The sequence below is a fragment of the Prunus dulcis genome, chromosome 4 (genome assembly GCF_902201215.1).
Source record: "Prunus dulcis chromosome 4, ALMONDv2, whole genome shotgun sequence".
NCBI classification, from domain to species: Eukaryota; Viridiplantae; Streptophyta; class Magnoliopsida; order Rosales; family Rosaceae; genus Prunus; species Prunus dulcis.
The window spans coordinates 7,805,787-7,823,610 of record NC_047653.1 but is presented as its reverse complement, the minus strand read 5'-3'; the positions used below and the strand labels follow the sequence as shown (position 1 = coordinate 7,823,610).

Sequence of the window (17,824 nt, the reverse complement as noted above, 5' to 3'; positions counted from 1 at the left end):
ATATTGATACAAAATAAATTAGGTGTTAAAAAATATTTAATATCTGAGTATGACCTATGATNACAAAGACTCATCGTCACAATCATGGTGATTATTCAAAAGGTGTAACATCTCTGACCNAATGTAATCGATTTAATCCAATTTAATTCTTTTGTGAAATTTCAATTTTGTCCTTGGGAGTAGGGGTACTTTGATCACTTGAAGAAAAAAAAAATTTATTGTATGACATTACATAATGGTGTAAGTTTGTGTTAGCTTATGTGAGGCCCCAATTTAAGGTTTGCACAGGGCCTTCAAAATCTCAAGACCGGCCCTGCTGTAGTGCTTGGACTATTGAATATCTTGCAGGTCAGGGAAAACTGTTAACCTCCCAATTTGATCTTAAAAGCATATAAAAAAAACTCCAACACGCGTGCAAGTTGGTAATTGAAAGGTTTCCTATTTTAATGTTCTTTCTAAGTCCGGTCATGTTCCATTTCCATGTTGTGTTATTTAATAAATTTGGGACTTGCTGGAAAACCAGTAATGTTTCAACTCTACTGATGCATTAAACAGAAAACAATTCGGCTTACGAAATTCACTTGCTTAAACATTGCAGGGTTCAAAATCACAACAAACTTCAAATAAACTAAAACAAAGCACGATGTGGCCTAGAGCATCAACCATGCACTACTAGTACTCTCCAACCACCGAGGAGGAAACTGGAAGCAGAACGAATTGTACTTGGAAAATTTGAAGGTGCTAGAAATTCCAAATTTATAGTGGAGCCCAATGTTAAAAAATATTTAAAAAATATTTAAGATCAACCTTTATGAGATGTTATTTTGACATCAGCACATTAACCAAAGGTTTATTTATTGCTCACCACCTTTAGATTATGTCTCAAGTTACTATTGCTTTATTATTGCTTATTTTATTAAATACATAAGATACATTGGCCTGGTGGAATAAATTGCCATATAAACTATCAAATTTCAATTTTATATATTTATATATATATATATATTTTTTACAAGAATTTCAATTTAATATTTTACATTTGACATTTTGCTTAGATGCTCTAACAACGGTAGTAAGGATTGTGATATTGGAAATCTTCAAATCTTATGGAGGTCTCAAATTCTTGTGGCCATGCTTTGGCTTCTTCCTTTCCAAGCTCTCTAAATAAGAACAAGCCATATCTACTATGTCAACTGACCATAAACTAATGGTCAAAGTACCAGGGTGGAAACTGGAAGCAGCACATGAACAGTCCCATGGTGAGAACTCTTCTTCTTTAACCAAAAACAAGCCAACCTCTTTTGTTAACTTCTCCATTTCCCAGTCACTGAAAGGATATGAAGCCCTGTGCATCTCACTGGAACTATTCAAGTATCCCATCACAAAATTCTGATGCAACCTGAAAATTAAAAAAAGAGAGAGCATGATTTTAATCTAATGAACTTAGAAGATGGGCCTAGAGTACATGCTATTTGGGCAAGGCTGAACGGGTATGAAGCACGGGTAGTGAGCTCAATTTAAGTAGGTCAGCATGACCCGATTAGCTCGGTTGCCACCTTTATCATGTGATCATGATCGATAAGAAAACGTACGTACATGATTTTACTTGCACCCACCCTATCAAGGTATTCGTCCTTGTCAAAATCAAGTCCTTGAGAGACAAGGAATATATATAGCAAATCTATGAAATAAATACAAATAAAACAGGAAACTAAATTATGTATCATTAATCTACTCCATGGAATATTTTGCATCCCCTGATCTATAATTCTTATGTGCTTGCTTTCTTTCAACAAGTTAAGCAAAAGCACAGGAGAAAATTCAAGTGCTCTACCCCTTGAACTATAAAGCCTTGCTATATTCAATAATAGTACTTGTATATTTTGGCATATCCCGGTAACATCCACTGTGCCAAAATTTGACTTAGGCAACGGAGTCCGTTGCCTATGCACCCACCCTACCGAGGTATTCGTCCCTGCCAGATTTCAACAAATTGAAATAGAAGAAAACAAAATTTCTATGATGGGGCTTACCGTTGCATGTGAGGACCATTAATTCCAAAACATCCAGACCATGAAGTGGTAGAACTGTACAACAGCTTGGCAAATTTGAAGGTGCTACACATTCCAACATGAAAAGTTTTATCACACATCCCAGCTCCTCTCTTATTTTCATAACCTGGATAATCCAATAGTGAGAACTGTTCTTCATCAACCAGATATAACCCAACCTCTTTTGCTAACTCCACTATTTTCCATTCACTGAAAGGAAATGTTGTCTTGTGTGTCACATGAATTTCTCCTATAGCAGTCAGCATTTCGCATGCATTCTTGAGGAATCCCCTGACCAAATCCCGATGAAACCTGAAAATGCATGAATTTCATTTAGAATTCAAAATCCTCTGTCTACATTTTTGTGCTAGTGTTCTGCTTATGCTCAAAACTACATTGTTTCCATTCTTCATTTAATTACCCTTCTAATATAATCCTAAACCCTTTCTCCTAAAATAAACACATTATGAACACAAAATACCATAGAGCATATACCATGATTCTTAAAAAGGGCTGGATATATGGGTTTGTTTGAACTTACCAAATTTGTAACCTGTTGCGTTCAGAAGAAAAGAAACCGGCGTGAGGAAAATTATAGATTATGCGATCAAAGCGTACCCTAATCAAGAAAGGGTGTTGGCTCATGCTGTGGACATCCACCTCATGCAATACTTTGCATCCCCTGGCCTCTAACTCCTTCACATTGCTCATAGCTTTTGAATAATTCAGCATCAAAGACTCTGCAATTAGCATGCAATGCAAAGATTCAATAAGCAACCTTCCAGGTTTTTTTTTCTCTTTTTGAAAGGTCCCCTCTATCTATTATTTCCTTTGGGTCATTACCAAAATGTAACTTCTAAAACCTGACACAGAGTTAAATTGCAGACAGATAAAGTAACCAAATTTAGAGTTAGTTGGTTGTTTTTATTTAAATTTTAAAATTGGGTTGCTTGAAAACCAAAGAAATGGGCATAAATAAAGAGTAAAAATTGAAGGACTTGGACGTTGACACAAGTCAATGGTGATCTAAAATTACCTCTGGAGTCGAGAGAAGTCGCAACCATGTTGACAGCCAAGCCAAAAGCTCTAGCTAAGCAAACAGAAAAAGAGAAGTCTCCTTCTCCGGCTAAGAGTATCTTCTGATAGCTGCTGTAATGCTTAATCTTTTTCTCAAAGCTAAACACTTCCATTCTGATTTGATTTTCTCTTCTTCTTCAACTTTCCCAGAATTCCTTTTTTTTTCTCTTTTGGGACTTAAAACAGTTTGAGTCTGTATTAATACACCTCGAACGCTTACAAATTAAAACACCATCTCTACTTAAAGTTTGGTATTTTAAAGCTATATAAAACGATAATTCAACCGAAAAAAAGGATGTACTTTTGAACGTGAAGGGAAAAAAAAAAAGTTGAGGAATCTGCTCGTTTCACACAGTGATGTAGTAGTTGTTGGGTTTGCAAAAACTGATTTGCATTTTGAATTTTGAATTGGAAAACTAAAAGAAGTCAAGAGAGCATCTGTTTGTATTGAAAAATCTGGTCAGATTGATTGCTTCGGGTTTGTGTTCATGCTGCCTTTACTTTCATTGAGGACGTTGAAGTAAATCTCTTTGTACTTCTACTTTACTTTTATTTTAATTTATACTTTACTTTTAGGCTGCCTTACTTTTTATTTAGTTAAAGAAGTAACTCTTGTAAATCATGTTCAATCTCCTACTTCATTCGGTGGAAACCCCTCAAGGGGACGACCACGTAAATGAATGTTGTCTGTGGAATCAATTTGTATCCGCAACACGACACTACTACAATATTTGTGTGCTTTCAAGTTTAAAAGCACAAATATTTGTGCTTAATACCAATAGCTACAGTGCAGCCATGGTCGGTTTCCTCTATAGGAGTTTCTTTTGCTCATAGAGCACAAATCTGTGATCAGTAGCAAAAGTTTAGAGCACGAATAAGGGATTTGTGCATCTATTCCGACACTTTTCAATTGATGCAACTTTTGTACAGACCCTTTTGGCACAATACTGAAATCGTGCTCAAAGAGTATACTTTCTTTATATATATAAAATTAATTTATATGCTTGTGGTCTTCGTTCTCTATGCCATTGTATGCGATTTTCTTAGAAGAAATATCTGCATATTTTCCTGCGGATGATAATGATGCTAATGGAGGTTCAGTTGAGGAGCATCGGCACAAACAAAGCCTTAAGATATTTGGAAGGACTGTATGGGAACTTCTAAATCACTGTCTTGTGATGTGAAGAAAGAGGAAAAACCTTCACAGCTATGGAATCTGCATCTGAGAATGTGGAACACGTTTGGGATAATTTTCCCTATGGAGTACATTAAGGCATCTATTTTATTCAATTTCAGAAATCATAACAATTAATGATGATGAAAGCATTTTGTATGAATGCTTCAAAGTAACTTTCCAATAAAAAAGAAAAAGAAAAAGAAGAAGATAATTTCAATTAAAAAAGAAAGAAGAAAAAAAATGCTTACCACAGATCAGTGGTGGAGCCAAGATTTCATTTGTGGGGAGCCTCTCACAAAATATATATATATATATATATATATATATATATATATATAAAATTCGAACTCACAACACGACTAAGTGGACCAAAACATCTTTTTCGAAGCAGATTCGAACTTCCCACAACGTTCCCTTATAACACTTTATATTTGCGAATTTGTTAGTCTTTTGCCTTATCACTTGAATGATCAAGCTAGGATAAAAATCCATCCCAACTGAAACTCCAGCATCCTCAAGCATCTCTGTTACATTAACGTCTTCATAAAATTTGAATGCTAAATTGAAGTAGTCTTTAGCAAGCAGATCAGAGTATTTATCATGGACTTTCCACTGTTTTTTTTCCAGAGTTTTGAGTCTCAGTCAAATCCTTCGCTGTTGGATTTAACCAGTACTCTTTCAGCTTGACAAAACAAGCTATTTCTCCGCAATCTTGAACTGTTCGCCAATGAAATCCCTTTGAGCTGGTAAAACTGATGTGCACCGTGGATGCAGTGCACATTAACGTCATGATATGTTGGCCATAGACCATGGATGATAAATCTCTATGCAATGGGTATTAGGCCAAAAACGGTCTTTTTCATTTGCAGGCAGTAGGTATTAGGCCAAAATACCGACAAGGTGTAAAAATTGAAAGGGTCGTATTCACCATATTTGCCAGCAACCGCGGGGGCTGACTTGGAGAGCACAATTAAACAAAATATAAGAATGCGCATCACACCTGGGAAAATTGGGGTTACGGTTTAGGGAAGGACTTCTATTACTCTATAGTTATTTCTTGGACAGCTTCAACTATATATATCCATCATGAAAAACCATCACATATTAAATATATGGGTTCAGGGTAATCAATTTCTTATATTCAGAGTTTGGCAAATAGTTTAATTTTGATGATGTAAGGTGTACTTTCATTTCTAGAAAAACTATAGAAACTAAGTATACAAAAAAAAATTATCATTCGATTGGGTTGGTGAAACTGAAAACTCGAAGACTCGCCTCTAAGTAATTATCACAGGGTCTCTATCTTTTCAATTAGGGTTTTTGTGAAATTATAGATGCTAGCTTTAAACTAGAAGACTCGCCTCTATGTAATATCGATTGAAAACTATCAGGTTTTTGTTTCGTTTTATTTGATCCAAAAGCGATCAGATTAAATAAATATGGGACATTCAATGGTTATAAAAATGTAGTGTTGTATTTGGAGAGTGTAATGAAGGAAGCGTGCGTTCAGACAATGAAGGAAGAGCAGCAACTGTGCAAGTTATTGGGTTGGTGAAAACCATTATTTGTTCTATCCACAACTAAAGCAACAATCAAGACACATGAATCAAATCAACCACATGCTTGTAGCTCATAGGTCTTAGGTTCGATTTCCCCTCCTCCAATATCACTTTCACTTGTATAAAAAAGAAATAATAAGCTTGAAATTGAATCAAATAATAGGAACAACTAATGCACGACTAAACCATGACATTCAACCACTAACCATGACTCCATGACAACTTGGACTCTCCTATTAACTAGCAACTAAACAACCAAGTCCCTAAAGAATAGGACTTCCACAACTTAACAAGATAATCATAAACATAATAAATAGAATAATAAATATTCTCAACAAAGCAGCGGCAAAGCACCCAAGAGGCCGTAGTTGTAGGCAGTGGCGGATGCAGGAATTGCCACTCATGGGGTCACAAAAATAGTGGCGGTGACGGAGATGGCTGTTGATGAACGGCAGCTAGCACCCTTGGCAGCGATGTCAAGGGATGAGATATTGATGGCGGACAGGGACGGACCCAGGAATTGCAAATCGGGCGGGCTAAATTTACCTTAAGTACAAATGTATTAAGAAAATTTTGTGAGTTTTGTGGATTTTGGTTGGTTTTTGTAGATTTTTAGGCTTGAACAATAGATTGTATGAACTGAGAACTAGAGATAACCCACAAGAGTGGCTTTTTTTTTTTTTTTTTGGGGATAAATTATAAGCCCTTGTTGTTATATTTTTATTTTATATAAGCAATCTTTTTTCAGTATATTTTCTTCATCATATTTAGAACTTTTTGTTATTATACGACATTTGAAATAGAGAAAATTATGGAATTATTGATAATATTGTTGAAATATTTGGAAGGAATTGAAAGGTAACAAAGAAAAAAAAAGAAAAAGATATTTATTATATTTCCCCTCTCTCTCTTTTTAATCACTCCCTCTCTTTTTTATTATTTTTTCCTCTTTCTCGCTCTCCCTCCTCCCTCCTCCCTCCTCCCTCCTCCCGTCTCCCTCTTTCTTTATTCTTTTTCCTTCTTCCTTTTTCCCCTCTCTTTTTTTTATTCTTTTTCCTTCTTCCTCTCTTCTTCGTTTCTTTCTTCTCTCTCCTCCGTCTGCTCCATCTCTCTTCCCTCTCTCTCTTTCTTCTTGCTCCAGCTGCCACCACCGAAGCTTCTTCTTCTTCTCCATGGGGTCACTTCCATGGCTGCCAAGGGCAAAAACCAGTCCCTACCACTAAACTCCAGATCTGCCATGGGGTCGTCTGACCCCATTGACCCCATGGTGGATCCGTCTATGGTTGCAGGCTTGCAGCGACCACACCAAGTAAGAAGCGTTGCAATCCATTGCTTTAAATTCATTTCCCCAACAAACATCTCATATGTTGGCTTCTTCTTGTGAATGTTTCCATCACTACAATTCCAAAACTGTACACATCCTCTCTTGTTGAAACCATTCCTTCCAATCCATGCTCTGCATTACAAAAAATCGGCCTAGGCTGCCTGGGCAGGTCTGGGCGGCGCCAGGCGAGTCTGGGTGCCGAGGTGGGTTTGGTTCTTTTCTTTTGTTCTTAAGCCTACTGCCTAGCGATTTTTCAAACTCATGCACTGCAAGGCAAGTCTAGGCTGCGCTGGGAGGGTCTAGGCGGCGCTGAGAGGGTCTGGTCGGCGCTAGGCGGGTCTGGGCGGCGCTAAGCGGGTCTCGGCGGCGCTAGGCCGTTCTGAGCGGCACTAGGCGGGTCTAGGTGCCAGGGTGGTTCTGGTTCTTTTCTTTTGTTCTTTAAGCCTACAGCCTAATGATTTTTCAAACTCATGCACTGCAGGGCAGGTCTAGGCGGCGCTGGGAAGGTCTGGGTGGGTCTGGGCGGTGCTAGGCGGGTCTGGGCGGTGCTAGGCCGTTCTGGGTGGTGTTAGGCGGCGCTGGGAGGCAAAGCAGCGGCAAAGCACCCAAGAGGCCGTAGTTGCAGGCTTGCAGCAACCACACCACCCAAGAGGCCGTAGTTGCAGGCTTGCAGCGACCACACCAAGTAAGAAGCGTTGCAATCCATTGCTTTAAATTCATTTCCCCAAAAAACATCTCATATGTTGGCTTCTTCTTGTGAATGTTTCCATCACTACAATTCCAAAACTGTACACATCCTCTCTTGTTGAAACCATTCCTTCCAATCCATACTCTGCATTACAAAAAATCGGCCTAGGCTGCCTGGGCAGGTCTGGGCGGCGCCAGGCGGGTCTGGGTGCCGGGGTGGGTTTGGTTCTTTTCTTTTGTTCTAAAGCCTACTGCCTAGTAATTTTTCAAACTCATGCACTGCAAGGCAGGTCTAGGCGGCGCTGGGAGGGTCTGGGCGGCGCTGAGAGGGTCTGGTCGACGCTAGGCGAGTCTGGGCGGCGCTAGGCGGGTCTGAGCGGGTCTAGGTGCCAGGGTGGTTCTGGTTCTTTTCTTTTGTTCTTTAAGCCTACTGCCTAACGATTTTTCAAACTCATGCACTGCAAGGCAGGTCTAGGCGGCGCTGGGAAGGTCTGGGTGGGTCTGGGTGGGTCTGGGAGGCGCTAGGCGGGTCTGGGCGGTGCTAGGCCGTTCTGGGTGGTGTTAGGCGGGGTCTAGGCGGGTCTAGGCGGCACTAGGCGGGTCTGGGTGCCAAGGTGGGTCTAGTTTTTTTCTTTTGTTCTTTAAGCCTACAGCCTAGCGATTTTTCAAACTCATGCACTGCAGAGCAGGTCTAGGCGGTGATGGGAGAGTCTGGGAGGCGCTAGGAGGGTCTAGGCGGCGCTAGGCAGGTCTGGGTGCCAGAGTGGGTCTGGTTCTTTAGGGTTTAGGGTCTGGGTGCCAGGGTCTGGTTATTTTCTTTTGTTCTTTTAGCCTATACTGCCTAGCGATTTTTCAAACTTCATCTATCTTTGCTAATTGTTCGCACAAGTCTCATTTTTGCATCTATCTTTGCATCTATCTCAAACTCCATTAGTAATCTGTCACATTTTTTTCCAAGTACGTGTGCCATTTTCTTCTTTGAAGCCAATATTTCGAGCAATAACTGTATCAGATGCACCACCTTTTGACCCCAGCAATATTGTGTCATTGCAGGCACATTTCTGCAGCCACTTTCTTTTAGTCTATTCCTTAACTTCATTTTCTTCTATGTTAATTGATGGGATTCAAAATTATGGCAGATCATGTTTAGAAAGTTCGAATTTGATGGGAAACTAAATCCTACTTTTGTGGAAGGGGCATTTAAGCTCCCATTATCAAGCATACGAGCGTATCTAAAAGAGCCTATTACTCCCAGGTTTCACATTCTTTTCATTTTGTTGGATTATCTTATGACTAAACATAATTGATCTGCTAGGTGCACTTTCTGTTTTAGTCTTTAAAGAATCTCTTTGCTTGTGTTCCGTGTAGGTTCGTACACCTAGGTTCTGCAGGAGTTACCCGACCTGACAGGCCTGGACTTGATCCAAGTAAACAACCTCCTGCTATTCGCTTAAACAAGGAATTGGATTTTATACTGACATGCAAGTTGAAGGTTTCATACTAATTCAGTGCACGCTGTTTGATATTTTTATATATAATCAGTGTATCAAAATACCACTTCTTAGCTCTTTTCTGTTCTTTTTCTTTTTCTGGGTCAGATTTAGCTCTTTCGATTTTGTACATTGATAAGTTTCGGAGAAGGGGGAGGACTTAATACGGGAAATGGAATACCATATACAATTGTGAGGCCTTGTGCATTAACTGAGGAGCCTGCCGGAGCAGATCTCATTTTCTACCAGGGAGACAATGTAATGGTATATAATCTCTCTTTGTTGTATGCCTGTGATGACATGTATTGCTCTTTCTTTCCCTTATAATAATAATAATATCTGAATGTTATGATTTATAGTATTTATATATATGCAGGGTAAGATATCAAGAGAGGAGGTTGCTCAGATTTGTGTTGCTGTTGTAGTGCTTAATGGAACTGCTTGAACTATTGAATATCTTGCAGGTCAGGGAAAACTGTTAACCTCCCAATTTGATCTTAAAAGCATACAAAAAAACTCCAAAACGCGTGCAAGTTGGTAATTGAAAGGTTTCCTATTTTAATGTTCTTTCCAAGTCTGGTCATGTTCCATTTCCATGTTGTGTTATTTAATAAATTTGGGCCTTGCTGGAAAACCAGTAATGTTTCAACTCTATTGATGCAATAAACAGAAAACAATTTGGCTTACGAAATTCACTTGCTTAAACATTACACACAACAAACTTCAACTAAACTAAAACAAAGCATGATGTGGCCTAGAACATCAACCATGGACAACTAGTACTCTCGAAGGAAACTGGAAGGTACTTGGAAAATTTGAAGATGCTAGACTTTCCAACAGGAAAAGTTTGGTCACATATTCCAGCCCCTCTCTTGTTCTGATAACCTGGATAATTCCATAATGAGAAACTCTCTACATCGACCAAAAATAGCCCAGCCTCTAGCGCTAACGTCACTATGTTCCATTCACTGAACGGATATGTTGTCTTGTGTGTCACATGAACTTCTCCTGTTTCGGTCAGCATTTCTCGAGCACTCTTGAAGTATGCCCCCACCAAATTCTGATGTGACCTGAAAATCCATGGTTTAATTTTAATCCAATCGATCATAGTACTCTTTTATTTTAAAGAAATATAATGTTGCATAAATGGATTAGTTTGTTTGAACCTACAAAATTTGGAAAATGCTATATTCAGACGAAGAGAGACCATTCGAGTAACCCGAGTGAGGAAAATTAAAGATTATCCGATCAAACCGCTTATTATAAAGGCGAGGGTGAAGGTTCATTGTTTTGCAATCCACACAATGCAAAATTGTGCATCCCCTGTCCTCTAATTCCTTTAAGTTGCTCATAGCTTTTGAATAGTTCACCATTAAAAACTCTGCAAATATAATACAGACACATAAAGGATTTTACTATAGGAACCATTTAATTTTAATAGAAGAATAATCCTAGTTATGCAAGTATATAACTTGTAATCTTCATTTGGGTTTTCTTTTTCTTTTTTGTATGAAACAGTCAACGTTGATCCAATTACCTCTGGAGTCGAGAGAAGTTGCAACTATGTTGGCAGCAGAGCCAAATGCCCTAGCTAAGCAAGCTGCAAAGGAGAAGTCTCCTTCTCCCACTAAGAGTATCTTCTGATAACTGCTATAAGCCTTGCTATATTCAATAGTACTTGTATATTTTGGCATATTCCCAGTAACATCACTGTAAATAATGGGTACAGTCATATGCTTATTATGGTAAGTGATTCAATGAAGGAACATTATAGCTCTTTTGGTGTATTAACCCTGAAAACGATTTAGGCTCACGCAAGTCGCTTGCTCATTGTAGTATTAAAAATCACAACAAATTTAAATAAAACAAAACAAAATTCATGTGCTGGGGCTTACCATTGCATGTGAGGACCAATAATTCCAGAATATCCAGACCATGGACCCGGAGCAGTAATGCCAAGGTTGAAACCGGAAGTGGTATAACTGGGCAGCTTGGCAAATTTGAAGGTTATACACATTCCCACAGGAAAAGGTTGATCACAAATCCAAGCTCCTCTCTTATTTTCATAAGCTGGATAATCCAAAAGTAAGAAATGTTCTTCATGAACCAGATATAACCCAACCTCTTGTGCTAACTCCACTATTTTCTGTTCACTGAAAGGAAATGTTGTCTTGTGTGTCACATGAATTTCTCCTACCGCGGTAAGAAGTTGGCTTGCATTCTGGAGGAATCCCCTTATCAGATCCTGATGAAACCTGAAAATGCATGAATTTCATATAGAATTCGAAATCCTCTGTTTACATTTTTGTGTGCTAGTGTTCTGCTTATGCTCAAAACTACAATGTTTCAATTCTTGATTTAACTATCCTTCTAATACAAATCCTGAACACTAAACCCTTTCCGCGAAAATAAACACATTATGAACCCAAATACCATAGTGCATATACCATGATTCTTAAAAAAATGGCTGCATATATGGGTTTGAGTGAACTTACCAATTTTGGAACCCGTTGCATTCAGCAGAAAAGGGACCGTGCAAGTAACCGACATGAGGAAAATTATATATTATGCAATCAAAGCGTTCACTAATTAAGAAAGGGTGTTGGCTCATGCTGTGGACATCCACCTCAAGCAATACTTTGCATCCCCTGGCCTCTAATTCCATCACCTTGCTCATAGCTTTTGAATAATTCAGCATCAAAGACTCTACAATTAGCATGCAAAGGATTCAATAAGGAACCCTCTAATTTTTTTTCATAAATAACATAAAAGATTGCATCTCTGGCCCCCTTTAACTATTACTTAACCACTAATGACTCTACAATTGGGATGCAAAGGATTTCAATCAGGATTCAGAAACCCTCTCGTTTAAACAAAAAAATTAAATCTTAGGACCCCTCAATCAGGAACCTTCCAGGTCTTTTTTTTTTTTTTTCTCTTTTTGAAAGACAACATCTTTGGTCCCTATCAAAACGTAAATTCTAACACCAGACAAAGAGTTAAATTGCAGACAGAAAAAGTAACCAAATTTAGAGTTAATTGGTTGTTTTTATTTAAATTTCCAACTGGGTTGCTTGAAAACCAAGTAAATTGGGCAGAAATAATGATTAAAAATTGAACTATTCGGACGTTGACACAAGTCAACGGTGATCTAAAATTACCTCTGGAGTCGAGAGAAGTCGCAAACATGTTGACAGCCGAGCCAAAAGCTCTGGCTAAGCAAACGGCAAAAGAGAAGTCTCCTTCTCCCACTAAGAGTATCTTCTGATGGCTGTTGTAATGCTTAATCTGTCTCTCAAAGCTAAACACTTCCATTCTTGCTCTCCAACTTTCTCAGAATTCTTTGACTTGTTAATATTTTCCTTCTTGGGTACTTCAAACTGTTTGAACATTTTTGAGTCGGTATGTATACTCGCGCAACGCTTGCCCTCTTCACACCCTTTTGATTTGAAAAGCTTAGGAAGATGGAAAAGTGTTTGCGTGTGTCACATCAAATTAAAATAGCATCTCTACTTATCACTTTTGGCCTAAACGTTCAAGTTTAGTTTTTTTTTCAAGGCACACTCTTGTCGGGTGTTTTGCATTGTATTTCATTGATTTATACTTTAAGTATTTCATAAAACATCATTTTTGTGAAAATCATCGAAATTCGAAATAGTTTAACCATTTAGTTAAATGATTTTTCATTTTAATGTTTTCTTCAAACACCATACTCGTTTATTTGTGAGTAAAGTCTTCCATTATGCCCTCCTTTATATGACTTCCTTTCGAAGCTGTGGCCTTCTTTTTAGAATCTGGGGCTTTTTAGGTTCCTTCCTTTGGAAACTTTCTGTCAATCAAGTCTTACTCATGTTATCAAAATAACTAAACAAGTGCCTAGCCCATGTGGAGAGAGGGCCTTGACTTGCATATAAAATGTCTCAAGTGCGATCATGGCCCCCTCCTATATAATTTAAACTATCACTCGCTTGTACTGTTTTATTTATTTATTTATTTATTTAAAAGAAGTGCAACCTTATTTTACATTTTGGAAAACCCGAAATAAAATGTGCGTGCAAATAGTAAGTACTAAGTAGTGCCTGGAACTAGAGAGAGTTTTTTCAGTGAGAGAGAAAGACGTCTTGTAAATCTTGTTCAATCTTGTGAAAACCCTCAGAGGCCTTAACCTCAAACCTAGCTCATTCTGAGCAAACCACGTAAATGAATATTTTGTGGAATGGTTTGTATTTCCAAAATGAGGGCAAATTTACCTTATCAAATCCCTTGATGCAACTTTGCCTTTTTGAACCTACTTTCTCAATAAGATGACATGACATCGCACACAATTAACAAAGTGTTTTATTTAGGGAATTTGCCTCAGTCCAAGTAACTCATGTTTTATATGAGGCAAATGTTAGAGATAAAGAGCAACATAAACCATAAAATAAAATAAAAAATCATTTAACTTATGGTCTTAGATAGAGCAGGGATTCTAATTCAACATGAAGTATCCAACAATGGTAGTGAGGTTGTGATCTTGAAAATCTTCAATTCTTATGGAGATCTCAAATTCTTGCGGCCATGCTTTGGTTTCTGCCTTTCTAAGCTCTCTGAATAAGTGCAAGCCATATCTACTATGTCAGCTGACCATAAACTAATGCTCAAAGCACCAGGGTGGAAACTGGAAGCAGCACTAGGGTACAAGCGCTTGGCAAATATAAAGGTGCTTGACTCTCCAACATGAAAATTTTGATCACATTTCCCAACTCCTCTCTTACTTTTGTAACCTGGATAGTCCCATGGTGAAAACTCTTCTTCTTTAACCAAAAACAAGCCAACCTCTTCTGTTAACTTCTCCATTTCCCAGTCGGTGAAAGGATATGAAGTCCTGTGCTTCTCCACTTCTGATCAGCATCTCACTGGAACTCTTCAAGTATCCCATCACCAAATTTTGATGCAACCTGAAAATTCCAAAATGCATGATTTTAATATCAATATAATGGACTTAGAAGATGGGCCTAGAGTTTTGGCTATTTGGGCCAGGCTGACCGGGCATACATGAAGCACGAGTGAGCTCAATTTAAATAGGTCAGCTTGTTCCGATTAGCCCGGTTGCCACATTTAGATGTGATGTGACCATTGATCGATATAAGAAAACTTACATACATGGTTTCGCTTCAACTTACCAGATTTTGGATTTCTTCTTTTTCGAACCATTCAACTGATCGGAATGAGGAAAATTAAATATTATTCGATCAAACTGCATCTTGATAAGGAGAGGGTGATAGTGCATGGTGTGCACACATCTAGCCCGTGGAATATTTTGCATCCCCTATTCTCTAATTCCCTCAAGTTTCTCAAAGCTTTTGAATACTTCACCATTAATTCCTCTACAATTAGGATACAAATGAATTCAGTCAGAAACCCAAAATTTAAGCAGAAGTAAAAAAAAAAAAAAAAAAAGAGTAACTTTTCAGATTTGTTATATAAATATTAGAAGCAAATACATTAATGAGGTAACTTTAATATCAAAGTATATATCTTATAATCAGAATTTGTGAAACAGTCAAAGATGATCCAATTACCCCTGGAGTCGAGAAGTTGCAACCATGTTGGCAGCAGAGCCAAATGCTCTGGCTAAGCAAGCTGAAAGGGAGAAGTCTCCTTCTCCCATAAGAGTATTTTCTGAGAACTTCTGTAGTGCTTAATCCGTTTCTCATCGTGGCCAAATAGTTCCATTTTCTTCTCTTCCAACTTACTTGAAACTCGTCCCAAGTCTTTAACTTCTTTTCATTTTCCGGGTCTAAATTTATTCGAACATTTTCTCCGGTACTCTTTCAGCAACGGTGCTGATCACATCTACTTATATAAAGAGTTGCAGGCTAGAAAGGCAACTGTTAGGCTCACCCTCAAATGTCTCACATTAAATTTTCCATGCATTCATTTCCTTGTTTTCTTTCCCAGTCTGTTTATGTTCCATGTGTGCCACTGTTTATGTCCTCTCTTATACTTCAATCCCACATCGACGAGTAAAAGCGTTTATAAAGCTTTTTATACTTTTGCCCAACACAACAGATCGGCCAAATTCAATAGAATCTGAAACAAGAACAAACTCAAACTTTGTTGGATCTGGCCATTTTTGTTTGCTGTATTTTTTTTGTCTGCAACTTCCTTTTTGGAAATTCTAATACGACTACTTTTTTAGAAAATAAAAATAAATAAACATTAAAACAACAGACATTTTACTTTTATCTGGAAAACTTGTCGATTGATTTGCTCTAGTTTTTTTTTTTTTTTTTTTTTTTTAATAAAAAAAATTCAAGAAAAGCATTGGTGCTAGTATTTATGGATGTAATTTTTAGCTGAAACCCTTCAAAACTTGCAACACCTGAAGTAAGATTGTAGTACTTAAATGTTTTTCTTTCCGACTGCAATTGAGTGGGTATGTCAAAAAGATCCAACTTGGAGTAAACTCGCCCTAAATTTATAAAAATAAAAATAAAAAACTCGATCGGAACATGAGGTCAAGGCCCAAAAATAAATAAAAGAATAAAACACAAAAGGCAAAAGAACTTAAAACAACATTCATTAAAACTGTTAGATGAACAATGTTGAGATTCATGCTTTTCCTGATACCTGTAGCTGTAGTATAAAATACAAATTAAAATATGTGAAGAGTATAGCCGCGCGGCTATACTCCTTAAATAAATAAATAAATAAATATATTTAAAGCGTATAGCCGCATGGCTATACTATTTACATAAAAATATGTTTAACGAGTATAGCCGCACGGCTCTATGCTTTAAATAAAAAATATATTTACTCTTTAAATATTCTAATATATTTAAAATAGTATAGCCGCATGGCTATACTATATATATATATATATTCTCTAAATATATTTCCACCGCTACCTCCAGAGCTCAACAGCTCAACAGCTCCGAAGAATCGAGCTCTTCTCGGTCACAATGCTTTGGCAGAAGCTTCAGATTCGTTGGCGGTATGGTTATTCTATTGCATGCATGAATTTTACTTATTTTATTGAACATAATGCTGATTTGCCGTAAACCATTTCCCATTTTTTTGGTTTCTAACACATTTTGTTATTGTAAAACTTGCAGTGGGATGGTTTTGTTAACAATGATCTCTGCTGGGTTAGCTGAAGTATGATTGCAAGCTCTCTCTTTATACAACTTACAAGTCTTGTTGTTTTGAGTTTTTTATTTAGATGTAAAATTTTGCAACTAGTTAGCCAAAAATACATGTGAGATTTTTCAACTTCAATCATTTTAGATAACAAAGCAGATTCAAGCTATCAATGAGGTGTATAAGCTTCACAATCTTCCTGAATTTTACAAGGTTAGCATTGGTTAATTGGAGCAAGTGATTTTGCATCAATTTTACTCATAACTCGGAAAAAAAGAATTCACAATATTGGATGTAGTTCATGGCAGGATCCAGGCCCTCATAACTCGGAAAAACAGAGGCCTAAAGTCCATCATTATCAGGGAACCAATTGATTCAGTACGTGCGCCTCGCCTAACCTCATCACTATTGAATTTTATTTAAATGGCAAAGTTGCACAAGTGAAGAAAACCTTTCAATTGCGTTCAGATGTCTAATCATATTCTTGAACAGTCAGTATATATACAGAAGTCCCTTTCCTTGGTTATGTCACAACTCCGGGGAGGATATATGTATGGCAAAGAGGTTTAAAGCGGTAAAGAGGGCAACTATTGACGGCAATGCACTTCTTCTAATCAAAGGGATCGATCCGAGGTTCATGTTCGCTTGCCATCGCCATTCCAGTGCAAAGGCATGTAGGGCACATTACCTGCCAAATCACACGTAGTGTTAAATATAGTTGACATATCAGTCCTCAAAACACCTGAAGCAGATAGTCCACGAACGGTATGAAACTGAATAGTTTAGAAGTTAAAACCAAAGATATGAAACTGAAAGTGTGTATAATTCATTCCGGAACTTCCACGAACGGTAGCACATTTCATTTCTTTCACCACAAACTTCAAATGAACTAAAACAAAGCATGATGTGGAGAAGATATTACTTCTTAAAATCATCTAATCTTTAATTCTGTAATAAAAGATGGTTGAAAAAGTGGAGAAGATGCTTTGTCCTGTCTCTTATACTTGAATCCCACATCGACGAGTAAAAGAGTTTATAACACTTTATATACTTTTGTTTAAGACAAGGGGTTGGCCAAATTCAAAAGAATCTGAATCAAAAAACACTCTCAAACTCTCTTGGATCTGGCCTTTTTTGTTTGCTGTGTTTTTTTATTTCTGCAACTTCCTTATTGGAAATTCTAATACGACTACTCTTCTTAGAAAATAAAAATAAATAAACATTAAAACAACAGACATTCTAGTGCTATCTGAAATTGTCGATTGATTTGCTTTTTTTTTTTTTTGGTTCAAGAAAAGCATTGGCTGTAGTATTTATGGATGTAATTTTTAGCA

At 37.5% G+C, this 17,824-nt stretch overlaps 2 protein-coding genes, 1 long non-coding RNA gene and 1 pseudogene across 4 annotated transcripts; 1 reads left to right on the top strand and 3 right to left on the bottom strand.

The window, feature by feature from the left end:
* Nucleotides 1-1,064: 1,064 nt before the first annotated feature.
* On the bottom strand, nt 1,065-3,433 carry LOC117626069 (uncharacterized protein At4g26485-like). 2 transcript variants are annotated; one of them, XM_034357710.1, is made up of 4 exons: nt 3,088-3,433; nt 2,593-2,791; nt 2,034-2,363; nt 1,065-1,399 (listed from the first exon to the last, which is right to left on the bottom strand). In XM_034357710.1, exons 1-4 carry the CDS (start codon nt 3,239-3,241, stop codon nt 1,105-1,107), a joined length of 978 nt encoding a protein of 325 aa, XP_034213601.1. In that variant the 5' UTR covers nt 3,242-3,433; the 3' UTR covers nt 1,065-1,104. The 2 variants fall into 2 exon arrangements, with proteins under 2 accessions (XP_034213601.1, XP_034213602.1); XM_034357711.1 differs by lacking the exon at nt 3,088-3,433 and adding an exon at nt 2,895-2,976.
* A 5,513-nt stretch (nt 3,434-8,946) lies between these two features.
* LOC117625026 lies at nt 8,947-9,970 on the top strand. Its single transcript, XR_004585405.1, has 4 exons — nt 8,947-9,130; nt 9,244-9,367; nt 9,474-9,629; nt 9,742-9,970. It is a non-coding gene; the product is annotated as an uncharacterized LOC117625026 (long non-coding RNA).
* A 38-nt stretch (nt 9,971-10,008) lies between these two features.
* On the bottom strand, nt 10,009-12,749 carry LOC117625025. The gene is made up of 6 exons (XM_034356588.1): nt 12,527-12,749; nt 11,861-12,071; nt 11,261-11,620; nt 10,903-11,075; nt 10,536-10,746; nt 10,009-10,435 (listed from the first exon to the last, which is right to left on the bottom strand). Exons 1-6 carry the CDS (start codon nt 12,678-12,680, stop codon nt 10,120-10,122), a joined length of 1,425 nt encoding a protein of 474 aa, XP_034212479.1. The 5' UTR covers nt 12,681-12,749; the 3' UTR covers nt 10,009-10,119.
* A 1,149-nt stretch (nt 12,750-13,898) lies between these two features.
* Nucleotides 13,899-15,083, bottom strand: LOC117625235 (annotated as a pseudogene).
* Nucleotides 15,084-17,824: the final 2,741 nt, after the last annotated feature.